This window comes from Chiloscyllium plagiosum, chromosome 34, assembly GCF_004010195.1.
Source record: "Chiloscyllium plagiosum isolate BGI_BamShark_2017 chromosome 34, ASM401019v2, whole genome shotgun sequence".
Classification (NCBI taxonomy): Eukaryota; Metazoa; Chordata; class Chondrichthyes; order Orectolobiformes; family Hemiscylliidae; genus Chiloscyllium; species Chiloscyllium plagiosum.
This window is the reverse complement of record NC_057743.1, coordinates 28,644,828-28,663,910: the sequence shown is the minus strand read 5'-3', so window position 1 is coordinate 28,663,910 and position 19,083 is coordinate 28,644,828. Positions and strand designations below refer to the sequence as shown.

The 19,083-nt window shown below is 38.0% G+C and overlaps 1 protein-coding gene across 1 annotated transcript in view; it reads left to right on the top strand.

Annotated features, from left to right (window-relative positions):
• Positions 1-2,477: 2,477 nt before the first annotated feature.
• LOC122540379 (ski oncogene-like) overlaps positions 2,478-19,083 on the top strand; it is a 186,244-nt gene continuing 169,638 nt past the window's right edge. Inside the window, exon 1 of the mRNA XM_043676022.1 lies at positions 2,478-3,860. Within this exon, the coding sequence (XP_043531957.1) occupies positions 2,952-3,860 (909 nt within the window). The 5' untranslated portion in view covers positions 2,478-2,951. The remainder of the gene's footprint in view (positions 3,861-19,083) is intronic.

Sequence of the window (19,083 nt, the reverse complement as noted above, 5' to 3'; positions counted from 1 at the left end):
ATCTTTTTCAACGAAGCAAAACCTTTGAGGTGCACTGCTCATCGTAATGCCTTGACCAATCAGAATTGACCTTCCTGGTTTGAATTTAAACTAAAGCTTAGCATTTCATTGTTCCCTAGTGCATTCTCTGTGACAATATAGAAATGTTGTCAACCAATCAACATCCTCTTCCCATGTAGTCAAAGTTGTTTCCTTTGAGATTATATATTCTTGTGAGTCTGTCCTGATGAATGTAAGGCAAAAAGTTTTGATAGCATGTTTCTTTTTACAAGAATACTCAAATCCTGTCCAACCACGTGACTAGATGCAATATTCTGTCCAAATTTGGGCATTTCAACAAAGAATATATTAAAAAAAGGTCAAACGAGTGATAAAAATGGTCAGATGGAGGATATTGTGGAAAATGTGAGATTGTTCACTTTGGCAAGAAGAATAGAAAAGTAAGATATTATTTAAATGGAGAGAGGTGACAAGATGCCGCAATGCACAGGGAACTGGGTGTCCTTGTACATGAATCACAAAAAAAAACAGCATCAGTTTGGCAAATAATTAGAAAGATAATCAAATGCTGGCATTTAATGCAAGTAGGTTGTTGTACAAATATAGGGATGTCTTGTTACAGCTGCAGCGGGCATTGGGTGAGGACACATCAAGAACAATTTGCACAGTTCTGGTCACCTTACTTATGAAGGGACACATTTGCATTGGAAGAAGTTTAAAGGTGGTTGACTTGGCTAATTCCGAAAATTAAGGATTTGTTTTCTAAAGAAAGGTCCACCATGTTGTGTGAATTCCTGTGGCATTTAGGAGATTGAGAACAGATCTTATTGAAAACATAAGATTCTGAGAGGACTTAACAGGGCTGATGCTGAGAAAATGTTTCCTGTTCTGGGGAAGCTAGAATTAGGATTTGATTTGATTTATTATTGTCACATGTACCTAGGCACAGTGAAAAGTTTTATTTAGAGTGCAGTACAGGCAGATTATAGCATACAAAGTGCATAAAGTTAGTAGAACAAAGCGAGAAATACAATGTTATGGCTGCAGAGAAGGTGCACAAACAGTGAGATCATCATTAAATTTAAAATTTAAGAGGTTCATTCAGAAGTCTAATAACAGTAGAGAAGAAGCTGTTCTTGAATTTGTTGGTACATATGTTTAACCTTTTGTATCTTCTGTTCAACAGAAGAGATTGGAAGATTAGAACTTGGGTGGGAGAGGTTCCTGATTATGTTGGCTGCCTTCCCAAGGTAGCTAGAGGTATAGATGGAATCAACAGATGGAAGATTGGCTAGCATGATTGACTGGGCTGAGTTCACAACTTTCTGTAGTTTCTTACAGTCCTGAGCAGAGCAGTTGCCATATACCAAGTGATGATGCATCCAGATAGAGTGGTGCATCTATAAGAATTGGTAAGAGTTTTTGTGGGCATGCAAGATTTCCTAGACTCCTGAGGAATTAAAGGCATTTTTATGTTTGCTTGACCATCGTATCAACGTGAATGGACAAGGTCAGATGTTGGTGATCATTATTTCTAGGAACTTGACGATCTTGACCATCTCCGAAACATAGTTTAAATATAAAAGGTCTCCCATTTATGACAGAGATGTGTTTTTTCTCTCAGAGAATGGTTTGTTTGTGGATTTTTTTCCCAGTCAGTAGTGAAGGCTGGGTAATTTAATATGTTCAAAATTGAGTTAGACAGATTTTTGACATACAAGTGAGTGAAAGGTTATGGGAGTCAGCTAGGTGAGTGGAGTTGCAAGCATATTAATGGCCAGAATAATATATTTTGTGACAAAAAAAGAAATTGCTGGAGAAACTCAGCAGAGTTAACATTTCGAGTCCGGTGATTCTTCGACAGATGTGATGTCGATTGAGAGATAATATTGGCCAGGAATAAGTCTCCTGCTTTTTTTCCATATAATGCAGTGGGATTTTTTGCCTCCACCCGAAAGGCCGTTGGGGTCTCATTCCAGCACCTCATCCAAAAGATAGCACTTCTGATAACACACATGCTTCAGTATTGCACGGGTGTGTCGGGCTTTTGTGTTGAATTTCTGGAATGTTGAACCCACATGTATCTGACTTGGAACTTAGAGTGCTATTAGATATCACTAAACTAAAAGTATACTGAGACGGTCAGTACATGCTAAAGTTTGTAATGTAAAAAAACCCAAAAGAAATGGAGTTCTGAGTATTACACTTCTTAAAATTATTGATTAACCGTAAGAAAAGTTACATTAATACTTATTGTAGAATTGTTCGGCCATCTTAAGACAAAAATACTCCCGCTCACGTTATATTAGATCAAACTGACGATCTGTAAACCACAGAACGTGTCTTGTCGAATAAGCTGCTAGCGACCAATCCTGATAATAAACGCTAGCGAGTGAACTTTGGGAAAAAAATTCTCTCCCTTCCGCGTGGTAGTTTGAAAAGCTAATAGTTTGTGAAACCAATTGTTGCATGTTTGTAGGCTGCTGTTGAAATCGGTGGGCAGTGTGCTGGTTCCTGGAAGAGCCCTGGGGGAGTCAGACGCATTCTTGGCTGAGATTCAATGCCTGACCTAGACGCCGACAAACAGAGGGGAGAAGACAGTCTGAGCTACAAGGTCGTATTGTGTGGATGTGCTGCGTCTTTACGCTTGTAGATCGTAAAAGAGGATTGAAAAGAAGAAAAAAGAAACAAAGTATAGAGTCTGAAACCAATTGGGGGCTGGATTTCGAAGGACTGGTTTAACCAGCATTTGCTTGAAGATCTTTTTAAGGGCACGATTGTGGATATGTTTGTACGTAAGAGTGCTGCAAAAACACAGCACGCTTAGAGACTGGATTTCATGAGCTACTTTAATATTGTCCGTCGTGGTGGGATAAACTTGGACGCCGTGGCTTTTTAAAGGATTCAGTTGAATTTATACAAAACGGGTGTGCTTTTTGGGGCCAAAAATCATGGAGACTGTACCAAGGTCTAGTTTTCAGCCTCATCCAGGACTCCAACAAACCTTAAAGCAGTTTCATCTCAGCAGTATGAGTTCGCTTGGAGGACCGGCAGCTTTTTCTGCTCGATGGGCTCACGAGATGATGTACAAAAAGGAAACTGGGAAGGAAACAGATCAGATTATTCACCTACCCATTCAGCCCCCTCCTGTCATGCCGGGACCCCTTTTCATTCCCTCGGATCGGTCAACGGAGAGATGCGAGACTATTTTGGAGGGGGAAACCATTTCTTGTTTCGTGGTTGGTGGGGAGAAGAGGCTTTGCTTGCCTCAGATTCTGAACTCCGTCCTTAGAGATTTTTCCCTTCAACAGATCAATTCGGTATGCGACGAATTACATATTTACTGCTCTAGATGCACGGCAGACCAGCTGGAGATTTTGAAAGTCATGGGGATCTTGCCCTTCTCTGCCCCATCTTGTGGCTTGATTACTAAGACAGATGCAGAGAGGCTTTGCAATGCCTTACTCTATGGAGGAACTTATCCTCCCCATTGCAAAAAAGAATACTCAAGCACCATTGAGTTAGAGATCACAGAGAAGAGCTTCAAAGTATACCATGAGTGTTTTGGAAAGTGCAAGGGACTCTTTGTGCCTGAATTGTACGGTAATCCTCATGCTGCATGTATCCAATGCATGGACTGCAGGCTGATGTACCCTCCTCACAAATTCGTAGTACACTCGCACAAATCTTTGGAAAACAGAACCTGCCATTGGGGTTTCGATTCGGCCAACTGGAGAGCCTATGTCCTTTTGAGTCAGGATTACACGGCAAAAGAGGAGAAGGCACGATTGGAACAATTGCTGGATGAAATGAAAGAGAGATTTGACTACAGCAACAAATACAAAAGAAAAGCACCCAGGGTGAGCGTTTTTTTTTAGAACTTCAGACGCATCCTTTATTATAGATTATAACAGCTAACTGTTTACGGTACAGAGTTTTAAATGTGTTAAGTTTAATGTTTTAACGCGTTTTTCAAAGCCAATAATAGGCGCTACAAACTGAACGCAAAAAAAAACTCAATCCTTAAATAAAGTTGAATCTTTAATTTTCGGCTTCACAAGTATCGTTATTGTATACGGCCGTGTAATTGTTATATAGGCTGTTTTTGCAAGTTTGTTTTTCATTAAATTTGGGGAAATTATGACTTAAACTTCTTTTTCAATGTACTCTCCCTTCACTTGGCGGAGAAGTTTTAAACTCATGAATGATATCAATAAATACTTGAAGGTGTATGTATTTTAATCGTTTCCCATTATAGATAATGACGTGCTAAGTTGACTACGGGCTGGTCATTGTGATAGTTTCAGACAAGGGTGTGTGCTTCCTTGCTCACTAATATGTGGGAGTGGTTTTGTGAGATGTGCATTTGTATGGAGAGAGCTGACTGTTAACAACTGCCAAGGCATGGCCTGTGTAGGGCACTGTTTTATCCAATCCACATCAACTCAGCAGATCTTGAGGAGATTTAATGCCGAAAGGCAAACTGGGGAAGCTTCTTAATCCTCTCTTATACTTAAACTAGATTTCAACATGATCATGGCTGTACTTAGGTTCGCTAACATATCAACTGAAAACATAGGTGCGATTTAAGAATATACACTGAATCTGTCAAGACAATTTATTCCAAAATATAAAAGTAAACTGTTCAAGAAGCTGTGCTACTGCAAGGTTACGCTTCAAAAGCCGTGAATGACCGCAAACTTCCCTACCTCAAAGTGCGATACTAACTTATCAATTCGGATTTCATTCCATATTTCATACAAAAATACAAACTTGTTTCATTTAATGTTTTTCTCTCTCTAGCAGCACCCATCCCCACCCCATTTCATTTCGATTTCGAGAAGATCTAGCAGACACTACATTGATTGTTCGTTATGCGTGGGTAAAGGTTACGGCCGTGAACCTTGAATTGAAAAGGAAACGCTCAACTGTTCATTTGCATCAATTGTTATTAATTTTAAAAAGCCGATGAGGCATACTCGGCACATTGTCTGACGAGTATGCTGTTTGACTTTCAATGTACCAATTCAATCCCTCGCGCTTTTGGATTTTTGTTCCTATTGTAATACTATACATATTACCCGGGCAATTACGGAAAGTTTAGTAAGCAAAGAAAAAAACGAGCTGTGCCAAGGAATATTGGATTGCATTGCTTAAGTGTTTGTAAGAAATATGGTCTGAAAGAACAGTTTAGTTAAAAAAAATGCTGCAATGTTTTTGGTTCTAAAAACTAGCTTTTATGTAAAGGATTGATTTAAAGAAGATCTGATTGATGGGTCGAGAACTTAGTTTATCCATCACGAAGGATCGTTTTGTATCCATCTGCAACATGATTGCAGACATTTCAGGGGAAAATAAAGTACCATTAGTGCCATCTGAGCAAAATCATAATTCCTACAAGTTTTAAAGGGACAACTCCAGAAGCTGTTCTATTGGAAATCAAACCATGAAGATTCTAGCTTCTTAATATTACTTTGCTTGGATATCCATCTAATTTTTGCTGAAACGATTCCTTCGATAGTTTTGATTTAGTTTTGAAGCCCAATAGCAACACATGAACCGTGCAAGCGGGAAGGCCCCGCCAGAAAGCATAGATCGCGTGCAGTAAAGACAGGAAGTTGTGGTTAATGAGACTTGTATGGATATTGTGAAAGGAGGGAGAACTTAATGCGTAGGAGTGATGAGAAATCTGGAATGTTGGACTTTTGTCAAGAATAGACTTGAATACTGCCTGAGTTTACACGCACCTGTTGATGTAACTCTAGATGGATCAGGATGAGTGCCTATAGAAATTAGTTTCCTTCCATAAACGTAAGTTTATGGCGGGTATGTGTAAAGTAATATTCAGTTTTTGCACACGAAATTATAAGTTTGTATTCTATTTTAACACAAATATACATTTATTCAACCTCTCTTTTCGCAACCAGTAATTATAGGTGGGTGTGAGAAAGCAAAAAGTCCGAAGCGGCGTTAGCGCCACATGTGCAATGATTAATTTCTGAAGAATTTAAATTTGTCTGTACCATTCATGTTATCATTTTACAATATCCAGATTGGAATATTTACAGGGGGTTACATTCCCATTTCGCTGAGATGTTACAGTTATACAAAGGACACTGCATATCTCAATCATTCTCCCACCAATACCGAATTGGAAGAGCAAGCAGTAAGGTTTAAAAGAAACATATCAGGTGATCTGGGGGTCTCAGTGACGTCACAAAGCCCCATGTGTCCGCCTCGTGACTGAAATGGCGCATGGTCAGTACGGGAGCTGATTCGGCCCCGCCCATTTACCACCGCCTTCACACTTTATCAATCTAAGTAAAACTTTGTCAGTCGAATACACGGTGAGTGGGCCCAAATGAGGCGCTTCAGTGCCTCTGGATTCAGTGCCTCGTCATTTTACCATTTCTTTGCTAGCAGATGTACTTCTTACCTCTTTCTTTCTCAACGGAGCCGGTTACTTGTTGACGAGTTGAAAGAGAAGTCGCCGCTTGTCAACGTAATACCTCATCCTCATGCCCTCGCCCCGAAAGGGAAATCATTGATAAATTCCATGCTGTGAGAAACGAACGGACGATCATAAAAAAAAATGCCTTCAAACGCCGTGGCGGCGGGAAAAGATTGTCGTGGTGACGGTGTGGGGCTGTCTTTTTTGACCGGGCTTCCGTGGCGCGCAAATTGTTAAGTATATTCGGAGCACGCGGGGCCTCGAGCTCAACGGCCGCGAAAGTGCCTCGCGCTCAGTCCCCCATAGTTCAGACGACTCGCGCTACCTTGGAATATTTCCCACCAATTCTCTTGGTCGTGATCAAGTTAGAAAATCTTTAGCGTTTCTCCTGCAGACTTTCAGGAGTCCCTTTTCATATGTTCACGGTAATTAATAGGCAACCATAAAAAGAAACGTAATTTTCCCAACTCTTATTTTAAAATTGCACCCAATAGTGGATTTTAAAATTGCACCCAAACGCTAGATTAGAATAAATGTGAATGGTGTGTAACTTTGCATACACTAGCTTGTGGATTTGTAGTAGGACATAATTTAGTAAGAGTCAAACAAAATTTAGGTTTGCTCTGATTATCATGGTTCAGGAAACCACTGAAAGTTATTTTACTGTGTCTTGGTAGCCATCACCCCATGTAGAAGGATATTGGCATACTTGTAGATATAAATCCATTCACAATGAGCTTGAAGTTTGAATGAAGAGTAAACATTTTGATCATTTGGCTAGTGATATGCCAAACTTTCAGTTCCGATTTTAGAGTTGAATAATCCAACTGTGATGTCTTGAAATAACCTTTAGGGGATCTCTTAATTGTTTGCCTTTAATTAGTTCATGAAGCACTTTTGTATTGAATAGTTCAAACGTTTCAAAATTCTTTGGAGTGGTATTGGAATGTTTGTTGAAATAAAAATATCTCAAGATTTGCAGTGATATGGTGATAAAATATTGTTTATTTTCTGGATTCAAAGAAGCCTCTTTAGCAGGCTATCAACATTTTATTTAAAGATTATGGTATGGTCTAGTGTACAGTTTGAAGTTCTCTTTTCTTAAGGTTATACAGTCAAAAGTACATTTGAAAACAAATTGAAAGCAACCTAACAAGATGCATTAATATTTATTTAATATCAAACGTAAATGCCTTTTTCAGTGCATTTTTAAGATATTCTAAAGTGCAGTACTTGGTCTATCTTGGTCGAAGATTTTTGAGTTTATGTCTAGTTTATTTCTCAGAATATATACTGTACTGATGTTTTTGTAAAGAATTTGTAATTGTTGTGAAGCTTCAATGATATGTAAATGAAGTCAATTATATGTAGGGTTTTAATTAGCAGCTAGGTTCATGTGTGAAGTACATCAGATTAATTATGTGCCACATCTGCTGATAATTTACTACTTTTCTGCAGACCCATCAAAACTGTGAAATTTGCATCCTTAGGTAGTTTGACAAGAAACAGAAGAATTTGCCAACAAATAAATCATGTTATGCTCCTGTCTGTGTTATGTTTGAAACTGTTTTGACTTTTTAACAGGTTAAGTGAATTGCTTCATTAAATCGTATGTTACTTAATTTTAGTCGTAATTTCTTGTGTAGTTTGACTGGGAACATGTACTGAAATACAGTAATTTCAATTTCTTTCTTAAAAATGAGTGCCCTTTGGTAATTTTAGTATCTTGAATATAGCTGTTCATTGTCCTTAAAATAAATCTGACTTGTTAAAATCATAAATTTGTTCGTTTAGGTTTTTCATATATTGACTAAGCATGGCATATTCTTTTTGTTTTGCTTGTCTGTGTGTCAGGGGTGATAAGAATATTTTTAACTGCCTCTGGAGTTTACCTGTTGCTGTCAGTGGGATCTGGTGGGGGGGGGATATAGTGGTCATCAAGCACACAGGAGTCATATTGACCGAAAGGGACTAACTTTTAAACCAAAATGTACATATTAAAATTTATTTTAAAGGAGAACATAATTTAATGTGGATTCTCAAAATTCTAGGAAAAAATTTGTTTTTTCTCCATAATTCTTTATGGCATCTTGAGACTGGAAGTACTGTATGTTCCTATTTAGTAACATTTGTAATAAAATGCCTTTGGATGTGAATGTCAACATGTGAACGTTATTTAATCTCTTGAAGAGAACTGTCATTTGATAGCCCAATGTGACAGCTCCAAGGTAATTTGGACATTTATAGTGGACAGTATATTAGATTGTTAACTTGCCTGAAGTCTTTCAGAATTGTGCAGTTATATTCTATCCCTATGAATATGAGATAGAGTCATAGAGATGTACAGCATGGAAACAGACCCTTTGGTCCAACCCGTCCATGCTGACCAGATATTCCAACCCAATCTAGTCCCACCTGCCAGCACCCGGCCCATATCCCTCCAAACCCTTACTATTCACATACCCATCCAATGTTGCAATTAGATTAGATTACATTACATTACATTACAGTGTGGAAACAGGCCCTTCGGCCCAACAAGTCCACACCGACCCGCTGAAGCGCAACCCACCCATACCCCTACATTTACCTCTTACCTAACACTACGGGCAATTTAGCATGGCCAATTCACCTGACCTGCACATCTTTGGACTGTGGGAGGAAACCGGAGCACCCGGAGGAAACCCACGCAGACACGGGGAGAACGTGCAAACTCCACACAGTCATTCGCCTGAGGCAGGAATTGAACCCGGGTCTCCGGCGCTGTGAGGCAGCAGTGCTAACCACTGTGCCACCGTGCCGCCCACAATTGTACCAGCCTCCACCACTTCCTCTGGCAGCTCATTCCATACACGGACCACCCTCTGTGTGAAAAAGTTGCCCCGATCTAATCTTTTAGAAAATAAATTCATCAATTGATGGTGAGGCTATGTGTGATTTTTAGTTGTGACCGCAGGTGCAATCTACCAACAATTAAGTTTAGTTAAAATCCATATTAATGCAAGATAACGTTATTTTAATTGAATGACAGATAGCATTGTAAGTTTTGTCTGTTAGTTATTGAATGCTACTTTAGAGAATACTTAGCAGATAGTTAAACTGATGCACCAGGATTCTAGCTCCTGATGACAGTTCTGCTAGCCTTGTAAGTCAAATAAGAACAGGACTGGGTAATGAGTAATGTTCACTTGGTAAAGGTATCAGATTTCTTTTGTCAGTGTAGCTGTTCAGCCTTCGGAAGAGTACACAAGATAAACTGGAAAACTATTTGTTTCTTCCAGTTATATCCTATCATTTAATGAAATAGATGCACTTTGCTGAGGTGCAATCACATGGGAATCAAGAGCCCTTGGGTACAGGTGTAGGAATGGACATTCTCAATTTTTGAGGCTAGGCAATGAGTTTGTTAGGTAGACCAGTTGGTCTAGGACATCAGACAGTTTGATCCTCTCTTCATCTGATAGCTGTGCAAGCACATTTCTAGCAGAGATCAGAGGCTAAATATCAGGACCTCAGTTTGTTACTGACGTTTCCTTGTTCTGTTGTCCAGGACATTGAGAATAAGTGTAATGGTTAACTAAGATAATGTAACTAAATGTAGACTGAATAATCTAACCTGTCACTTCCTGGTCTTTATGACTCAGTTTTGCATCATACTTAATTCTGTGGCATCTTCTAACAGACATAGTGTAAAATAATACTGTTTTTTTGTCTATTTTATGTTTGATATAATTTATTTTATGGAGTGGAACGAATAACTATATTGTGTTCCTGCAGTAATGGACACTTGAACACATCTATGGATTAAATAATTACATCTAATCACGGTGGGATACAGTACATGTTAATTTTTTTTAGCTGGCCTTTATATGTGTTCATCAGCGATCTTATTGTTTTATTTCATCCATTCCATCCTTAAATTGGTACTACAAGCAAATAACTTTAACAGTATAGATATTTGACTGGAGTTTTTGTGTTGATCGAAATTTCCTGGTCCAGGAATGAAGGACTTAGGAGCATTGGAAGGCCATTCAGTTACATCATGGCTGTTAACTCTAATTTCTGTCTGCCTCGAGTAACCCTTGTCTATCAGAACTCTTAGTTAACTTTGACTTGGATAAAGTCAGTGACTCAGCCTTCACAGCTTTCTGTGGAAGAGAATTCCACAGTCTGTCGACCCTCTAAGGAAAAAAGAATTCGCCTCATATCTTAAGTTACCCCTTAGTTTTAATCTCCCAATAAGAGGAAAACCTTCTTGTATGCACCCTATTATGTTCCCTCCATTGGTACTTCAATGGAATCATTTTCTAAATAGATTGGGAAGAATTATTTGATATAAACATAATTAGTTTTCTAAATGAGCAAAATTTTTTATTTTTAAAATGTGCTATGTCTAACATAATACTTACGGTCATATGTTTTGTGGTAAAAGACAAAGCTGTATTTGAACATGGGATAGATTTAATTAAGTATTTTCAAATAGTTGATCATTAATATTTTTGAAAAGTGTTACTTGCTTTAGCATTTGCTTCATGCATTTTATATGTATAACTTCACAAGCTTTACCTCTTGTAAATATTACAGAATGAATGGATTTCCAAACAGTGGTCTCATTGAAGTTTTTTTTATTTATTACCTTGTCCAAGATTGTAGCATGTAGTGCAGTGATCACACAGAAAACATTGTGCATTAGTTACTGTGACCCTGTTTTTATGACTTTGTACTTTCAGCAAGTTGTGGTTAAAGATTGATTTGAATTAGTTATGCAGTGGTGTCTGCCAGGGACAATATTATGAACCCTCATCAGTAGCCAGTCTGTCTAGCTTGCTAAGGATATTCAATAAGCTTATAAGTCACGTGTTAGTTTATGGCGCTAGTTGGTAAAATTCTTTTAACTGCAGCAGCATGCTGACAGTACGTTCCAGACATTCTGTCACTATTTTTGGTGCTTTAGCCACAGTGGTCTTTGTGTGGCAATGTCAATTTTCATTCCCGTGTTGCTAGGGGCACTGACATACGATCCAGGCGATACTGTTTTCCCCACTCCAAGGTGCCTGACAATCCCAGATGGCAATGTGGGATTTGAGTTGGGAGTGGGACGGGCAAAAACCTTAAGACAAAATTTTTTGATATAATGTAGAGTACCTAATTGTAGCAATGTTTTATTTTAAATGTAATTGCTTCAGTTTCAAGAAAATATTATGGATTTTTTAATTCTGAAGGTTGCTGTATTTGTATTTGCTTTATGCGAAAATGCTATAGTTTTCTTGTAACTCTTCAACACAAAAAGATGAATTGCCTCAGATTTTCTCTTATTTACCTTATTACACTGTTATCTTATCTGTTTATGATTCATCAGTACTTTGAAAGAAGCAAGTAGCATTGCCACATTGATATATTTCTCATTACTTTGTTAACACAACCACTTTGTAAGATTGCAAGATAAATATGGTTGAGGATCGTCAATTGTATTGTTTCTAGGGTTTTTTTCTCCCCTCTACTCAGACTATTTGTATGATGACCTTCATGATTTTATTCTTATTTATCTAGTTTGAACCTCTCTTTGCTAGCTTTCATGTTTTCTATCTTTTGCATTCCCTTTATTAATGTATCCTTCTCAATAAAACTTGCGAATAATTCTTCTATTTTATTGAAGGACTTGGGTCTACTTTTCAAATTAAAACATTTGATGTTCAGGAGATTTAATGTATAACAAAACATAGGAATCATACCTGATGTACAACAAAAAAGTACTGCAAAATATGAACTTGATATCCTGCAAATAGAGTCCATCACAGGGATTTTTTTTTTAATCGCATAATATGTTTATAGCATGAAAAATCTCTATTTAAGTAGTCGTTGGAATTTTCCATAGAGAATTGGATGTAAACTGAAAAAGAAGAAAATTTTATAAGGCTTTGGGGAAAGTGCAGGGAAGTAGGACCAATTGAAATGCCCTTTAGAAGAACTGTTAAGCTGCTGTGGATCAAATTACCTCCATCTCTGTTGTATGATACTGTACCTTTTAGCAGCTCTTATTCAAATCATGATGTCAAGGATGTAACATACAGTTACTCTGAACTATCCTAGAACAGTAAAATAGAATTGCTTTATCTTGTAATCTGATATTGCGGAAACCATTTTTGTAGAAATTTGTGCAGTCAGTTCTCTACAGGCCTGTAATTTGTGTTCTCCAGTAGTTTTGAAGTGTAAAGAGGTAGGATCTAGGTTACTGCAGTTGAGTATTGAATGATCAGAAACCTAAAATGGAAAATTCTGATAAATTCAGAAATTATTTTTAACCCTTTTATCCCTGTGAATTTTGGGAACATTCAATTATTTTACTCAACATATTGATGGTCATTTTTTTGGATAGATTGACAACATAGCCTTTGTTATTACAGTAGGCTTGTAATGCCTTTTAGACTATTTCTTCACAGTTTTGATTCACATTTTAGGCTATGTTTCTTAGAAGTATTTGGAGAAGACAAAATTAAAGTATGATCTTTTACTCCTTTATTGCATATTTTCAACATAAAAATTGTAACTAATTTGAAACCTTACTTTCTTTCAACCTGCATTCCCCCCCACATAATTTGAAAAGTTTTCTATCATAGTTGGAAATTATCAAAATAACTAAAATATTGAGAGATTTACTGAATTCTCAAGGTATCCCAACCTCCTATTCTTTCATTGTGTGACTTTGAATATTAAAGAAGTGAAGAGGAGGGTACATTTCACATGCAGCTCATGAAAGGTTCCCCATTCAAAGCATTGTGTTTAAGTTGTGATGTTGCCAGGATTCTGCAAGGATTTCCAGATCAATGTCTTAAGCGACTTCAGTTCAGAGGCTTGCTAAATTTAACCATTTCCTTACTGGTAATGTGAAATATTGTTATTAGCAAACAGATTATATGTTCTTGAAGGGGCAGCAGTATCGCTCAAATCACCATTTCACATCAGCTTATAAGTTAGCTTATAATTATTTTACAATATATAGTCATCATAACTAATGTTCAACAAGCACTTGCAATGTTTATGAACTTGCTTTGCAGACTAGGTTATAGAAATTATGTACATTCATTCATGAAAGATATGTGAACTATTTGTGGTCACTTTAGTTTTTACACAAACAGAATAATTCATACTTGTTATGCAATTGTAAGTTCTGTGAGGAAGGTGCAACGTAAATTGTCGTGCATTCCAAAATGTATTTGAGGAAATACTGGTACAATTTTAACATAGTTGAAAGTGTAGTGCTGGAAAGACACAGCGGGTCAGGCAGCATCTGAGGAGCAGGAGAATTGACGTTTCGGGCATAAGCCTTTCATCAGGAATGAGGCTTGTGGATTGGGGGTGCTGAGAGATAACTAGGAGATGGGATTGGGGGGAAGATGGGGGAGAAGGTGATAGGTCGGAGAGGAGGGTGGAGCGGATAGATGGGAAAGGTGATGGACAGGTCAAGAGGGTGGTGCCAAGTTGGAGGCTTGAGACTGGGATAATGTGGGGGATGGGGAAATGAGGAAACTGGTGAAATACACATTAATCCCATATGGTTGCAGGGTCCCAAGGCGGAAGATGAGGCATTCTTCCTCCAGGCATCGAGTGGTCAGTGTTTGGCGATGGAGGAGGCCCAGGACTTGCATGTCTTTGGTGGAGTGGGAGGGGGAGTTGAAGTGTTCGGCCACAGGGAGATGGGGTTGGTCGATGCGGGTGTCCCAGAGATGTTCTCTGAAACGACCTGCAAGTTGGCGTCCTGTCTCCACATTGTAGAGGAGACCATATCGGGTGCAATGGATATCAATTTTAACATTTTTGGACAAATGCAAATTCCTCATAATGAAATAAAGATTTAAAGTCTTTAAATTTTATACATTGAATGCAATGAACCTAACCTATTCTAAATTCCGTTATGTAAAATACCAATTCCAGTGCCACAAAGCAGAGACTTCTTATCTAAGTATTGATGCATGAAAGAAATTGCATTGAGTGGAAGCTGTCATGCCTCTCCAGCAGGGAGAGTCATGCTTGGGTAGTCCAGTCTAGTTTTGGCAGACAACGGGAGATAAAGCTCATTTTCAGAAAGAATTCCTGGTGACACAATCAATTACAAATAAATTTAAATTCAACTATATTTTTAAAAAAAGAATGCTGCAAAAGCTCATTTGAGGGTTGTTTCCAGAAGAGACATTATAGATATCTCTTATCTCAATTTTTTGATCTGGCTAGGTGACTGGGCTTAAGAGGGTTGACTTTTGAAAATCACTTCCATCCCCCTCCTCTTCTGCATGCATGGACTCACTCCCACGTAGGTAGTTGTAGGGGCTTGAGTGATTGGGAAAAGTCTTTCTTGTGGTTAGATAGAATAGAAATTGGTGTTGTTCTAAGTCTAGTGAGACACATTCAGATATTTTGCAACAATTGTGCACACCATCAATTTTTGTGAACCTAACAGAATAATATGATGTCTATTTCAGATGTGGGTGGATTTATGTTTTGATCAGTGAGTCATTGTTTTGGAATTGGAAGTAATGGTAAATTTTAAAAAGATTTGTATGAAATTTTAATCTACTTTTAGAAATTTGATGTCTTGCTTTACTACAAGTGCATTATGTTTTCCCCCTTGTACTCAGACCATTAAAACAGGGGAAAAAAAAGTACAAGATGGGAGTTGAAACATTCTTTTGTCAATTTATAATTATCAGCTGGGAGGCTTGTAGAAAGAAACCTGTGTTTCATTTTCGGTGCATATTTATTTTTTATATCGGATATGTATTTCTATTTTCTTGTGCTATGTATCAGTCCCTGGTTTTGTGACTTGATCCCTCTACCCACTAAGTGCATCAAAGCAATCCAAGGTGATTACCATGTTCAAACTGTTTTCGACTTTCTCTCTCAGTAATGAACTACCTAGATTGTATTTAGAATCTGACCCAAAGTCATGGTTAAATTTAATATGAAGGATTGTTGAGCATTCATATCCTAAGATACTATAAACATTTTTGTGTCTTTTAGATTCTTAAATTGTAACTTATTTCTGTTGTTGTAACCACATCAGCAGGTATATAATTGACTGAATAAGGTATGCCAATATTTCATATTGAATGCAATAACTGGAAGCAGTAATTAATTATTTTTGTTTTAGTGGTGTAATGAGATAAAGTACTATTCAGCTTAGGACATTGCTCTCAACCTTATTGTTGGGGTCACATGATGTATAGGATATAGAATCAAGGGCACGAGTCAGATTTATTTTATGTTTGCATAACTTTTAAAAAATGAGGTTTAATGTAGGAACAGTTTATGAATAATAAAGAAAAAGAAAATACTGCAAGAAAAAAACCCAAAACTGTTGGCAGGTGTAAGGAAATAAATGAGGCACAGACCTTCACAAAGGGGTAGTAGACAGATGGGAGAGGAATAAGAATGTCAGCTGGGGGAGGTCAGAGTATAAACCGTATCCCAGGAACGGAGCCTGAAACGTAGGCAGAAAACAAAAGCTGACAGGCAGCCTTCAGACTTACTCTAACAAGAGTGTACATGCATGGAAGATCAAGCCTATTCATAGCTCTGAAGGGAAATCTCTGGAGGACCACCTGAAAGATTTAGAGAGGAAGTTCACTGCAGCTTGGATTTGGATGTCTTAAAAACCTGTTTAGACACAAATGACTAAGTTAGGAGTGAGAACAAAAGGGTTTCAAAAATTAACACACATCTACATATGGGGTGTAGTTGCATTTACCAGAAGTGTCACTGCTGAAGCAAACCCCTTAGTCTAGGTGAGTAACAAAAATGAATTTGATGTTTTCTGAGTCTTCCATACATGCCTCATAATTACTTTGAACAGCAGAATGTTAGATATTCTTGATGCTACATTATTAGAATTTTTAAAAGCCCTTGCAATAGCATTGAAAGTAGACCACCACTGAAGACTGATAGTAAGCATATTTGTTCATTTCCAAGTGGAGAAAAAGATGTTAACTTATTGAGGATGTGATCAAAATCATGTTTTGGTTGAAATGTTCAGGTTGAACATTTTAACCAAAACATGATTTTGATCACATCCTCAATAAGTTAACATCTTTTTCTCCACTTGGAAATGAACAAATATGCTTACTATCAGGTTGAACATTTTAGGATGTTGATGTAGGTTTGCTCACTGAGCTGGAAGGTTCATTTTCATCACCCTACTAGGCTTCGCCCAGAGGCCCACTGAAGATGTTACCTAGTAGGGTGATGAAACATCTGGAAATGAACTTTCCAGCTCAGCGAACAAACCTACATCAACCTAAAATGTTCAATTTCTATATATTTTTAAAATGTTGAAATTTGTCAAGAAGCCTCTAACTAAGATATATATTTAAAAAAACCCTCAAAACTATAAAACCTAACTTTATTCGAGATGCCCTTGGTTTGAAGTTATTGAGTATTAAGCTGATTAGTGGAACCTGATTTGATTGGATTTTTGGTACAGCATTCCAGATACTAGATTGTGCACATTTGCTCCAGAAGTATCTATAATATTTCCTGTCAATCAATAAGAGTTGTCCTAGGATGTCCTTTCTAAAAGGAACAGTATACACAACGAGAAAGAGTGTAATTGTTCAGTAATGGTGTTTTCTGGACTGTTGTACTTATGAAAGTGGAAACAAAAAAAACAAAGATTGGCAGCTCAGTTCTGAATGGATTAGCTAAAACGATATGGTGTGATTGGAAGTTTACTCATGTACAAACTGAGGTGAACCTTCTGGCAAATTTTTATTGGCATCTAGAAATTAATTTTCCTCTAAGAAAACAGGTGACTGACACCATCTTTCTGAAGGTAGTGCGAAATCATTACTAATCTATTCTATAACAGATTACATATTTTAAAATTTCAAGATACACCATTTTTTTGTCAAACATGTTTGGAAATGTTATCTGTTCATCTCCAATCACAAATAATCTAAAGTAAAATATTGTATATTCATTGGGATATTAGTTAAGTGAATATGCCTTTTTTGTTTGGCTTCACTTTGCTGTAATATAAACCATATATAAACAACAATTCATATTAGGGCATTCTTAAAGTTACTGGGTGTGAAATTCTGATCAGTTTAAGCTAGTTAGCATCTTGGTTTACATTGTGCTGCCAGCTACCTCCAGCATGCCCTATGTATCTGTAAGAATAGTAGGGTGGTTATGGTAGGAGATTTTAATTTTCCAAAAATAGTCTGGGACTGTCATAGTGTTAAGGGTTTAGATGGAGTGGAATTTGTAAAAAGTGTACAAGAAAATTTTGAGTCAGTTATGTGGATGCACCGACTAGAGAAAGTGCAAAACTTGACCTATCCTTGGGTCATAAGGCAGGGCAGGTGACTGAGGTGTCAGTGGGGGAGCACTTTGGGGACAGCAACCATAATTTCAATAGTTTTAAAATAGTGATGGAAAAGGATAGACCAGATTAAAGTTGGAAGTTCTAAATTGGAGGAATGCTAATTTTGAGGTATTAGGCAAGAACTTTCAAAAGCTGATTGGGGGCAAATATTCGCAGGTAAAGGGGCGGCTGGAAAATGGGAAGCCTTCAGAAATGAGATAATGAGAGTCCAGAGACAGTATATTCCCATGAGGGTGAAAGGAAAGGCTGATAGATGTAGGGAATGTTGGATGACTAAAGAAATTGAGGGTTTGGTTAAGAAAAAGAAGGAAGCATATGCCAGGTATAGACAGGAGAGATTGAGTGAATCCTGAGAAGAGTACACAGGCAGCAGGAGTATATGTAAGAGGAACATCAGGAGGGCAAAAATGGCACATGTGAAAGCTTTGGCAAATAAGGTTACGAAGAAACCCAAAGGGTTTTTACAAATATATTAAGGACAAAAAAGTAATTAGGGAACAAATACAGCCCCTCAAAGATCAGCAAGGCAGCCTTTGTGTGGAGCTGCAGGAGATGGGTGAGATACTAAACGAGTATTTTGCATCAGTGTTTACAGTGGAGAAGGACATGGAAGATTTAGAATGTGAGGAAATAGATGATGACATCTTGAAAATTGTCCATATTACAGAAGAGGAAGTGCTGGATGCCTTGAAATGCATAATGGTGGATAAATCCCCAGGACCTAATCAGAGGTACCCTCAAACTCTGTGGGAAGCTAGAGAAGTGATTGCTGGGCCTCATGCTGAGATATTTGTATCATTGACAGTCACAAGTGAGGTGCTGGAAGACTGGAGGTTGGCTAGCGTGGTAACATTATTTAAGAAATGTGGTAAGGACAAGCCAGGGAACTACAGACTGGTGAGTCTGACATTGATGGTGGACAAGTTGTTAGAGGAGAAAGTGAGGTCTGCAGATGCTGGAGATCAGAGCTGAAAATGTGTTGCTGGAACAGTGCAGCAGGTCAGGCAGCATCCAGGGGACAGGAGAATCGACGTTTCGGGCATAAGCCCTTCTTTAGGAATGAGGAAAGTGTGTCCAGCAGGCTAAGATAAAAGGTAGGGAGGAGGGACTTGGGGGAGGGGCATTGGAAATGCGATAGGTGGAAAGAGGTCAAGGTGAGGGTGATAGGTCAGACTGGGGTGGGGGCGGAGAGGTCAGGAAGAAGATTGCAGGTTAGGAAGGCGGTGCTGAGTTCGATGGATTTGACTGAGACAAGGTG